Raw genomic sequence first — 1,402 nt, forward strand, 5'->3', positions numbered from 1 at the left:
TTTACATCCAAATTCAATGACCTGTGCCTCACTTGCAAGAACTTCAGCAATGATCGAAATGAAGCAGCTACCGCCAACTAAATTATAAAACAATGTGTGATAAAGCAAAATGCATTTCCCTCTGGCAGGAAATGGTGCCATCTTCGACCAGCTTTCCTGCCTAGCTGAAAAGCTTACTGCAAGTTAACGGACATTGTACACGTAAAAGCAATTAATTTCCTCCAGCTGTTTTCCTCATGAAAAATTTGTAAAGGCTTGTTTTAATCTCCTTATTGCGAAAACTATAAATAATGGGATTCAACGTAGGAGGAACAGTATTGCCAACTATGACAAGAGTGTTGTAGGCTTCAGTAGACAAAATAATCCCAGTTCCTGGTAACAGGTATGACAAAATCAGAGGTATATAAATAGTACAAACCACCAATAAGTGAGTCAGGCAGGTGCTAAACACCTTTTTTCTTTCTTCCACAGAAGAAATTTGCAGTGCTGCCAAAGTGATTCGAAGGTACGAAGACAAAATCAGTAGCAGTGGGCCAATGACAAAAAGAACTGTCAGGCCGGAGAGATAACTCAAATACCTGGGATCTTCAGTACATGACTTCTGAACCATTGCAGAATAATCACAGAAACAAGAAGAAAGAATGTTACCTTGACAAAAAGGAAGTTCGGTCAAAAGAACTGTCAATGGTATGATGAATATAACTGAAATGACATTGGTTAGTAAGATGCAGACCAACACTGTTTGATTTGTGATCACTGAAGGGTATCTGAGGGGATAAACGACAGCAACATAGCGGTCAGCTGCCATGAGGGATATAACAAGAGTTCCGACTACCAGAATGTGAGCTTCTACATCAATCTGCAGAATGCAAGGTCCATATGGAACAGCAAGGTAATCTGAAATGAGGATGGCTACCATTCGTGGAATAAGATTAGAGCTGTTCAGCATGTCTAGTATTGCAAGAGTTGCAATTAAAAGAAACATGGGCGTTTGAAGCTGATTGTTCTGCACTATGACCAGAAAAACCAGCAGGTTGCTACAAATTGACATCAAGTAAATGAAGATGAGAGCTGCAATCGTATAGTTCCTCTGACTTGAATCAATCACGCAGTGCAGCACAAACTCTGACACTGACTCCATGGAGGTGTTCATCTTCGGAGACGAAAGTGTCCACCTGCAAATAAAAGAATATTCCATTGTTCCAAAATCCTTCAGTTTTTAAAAGAGTCGGCACTTAGTACAGTAGTAATTGTCTCCATTTGCTCTACAACCTTCTTAACTGGACTTCAATAATGAATACCAAATTGTTGTTGCTACACACAGTATACCCATCAGTACTCCTTCTTCCCTGGGTTAGGTTCTTGTGATCAGCTCCTTGACTGGTTACCATCATCACTATTG

General features: G+C 40.1%; 1 protein-coding gene across 1 annotated transcript; it reads right to left on the reverse strand.

Moving 5' to 3' along the window:
• Positions 1–211: 211 nt before the first annotated feature.
• LOC120524289 (olfactory receptor 2AJ1-like) lies at positions 212–1,153 on the reverse strand. The gene has a single exon (XM_039746149.1). It carries the CDS (start codon positions 1,151–1,153, stop codon positions 212–214), a length of 942 nt encoding a protein of 313 aa, XP_039602083.1.
• Positions 1,154–1,402: the final 249 nt, after the last annotated feature.

This window comes from Polypterus senegalus, chromosome 2 (genome assembly GCF_016835505.1).
Source record: "Polypterus senegalus isolate Bchr_013 chromosome 2, ASM1683550v1, whole genome shotgun sequence".
In the NCBI taxonomy this organism is placed as follows: domain Eukaryota; kingdom Metazoa; phylum Chordata; class Cladistia; order Polypteriformes; family Polypteridae; genus Polypterus; species Polypterus senegalus.

What these genes read in the sequence shown, in the direction of transcription:
- LOC120524289 (XM_039746149.1), bottom strand. Translation starts at nt 1,153, where the DNA reads ATGAACACCTCCATGGAGTCAGTGTCAGAGTTTGTGCTGCACTGCGTG.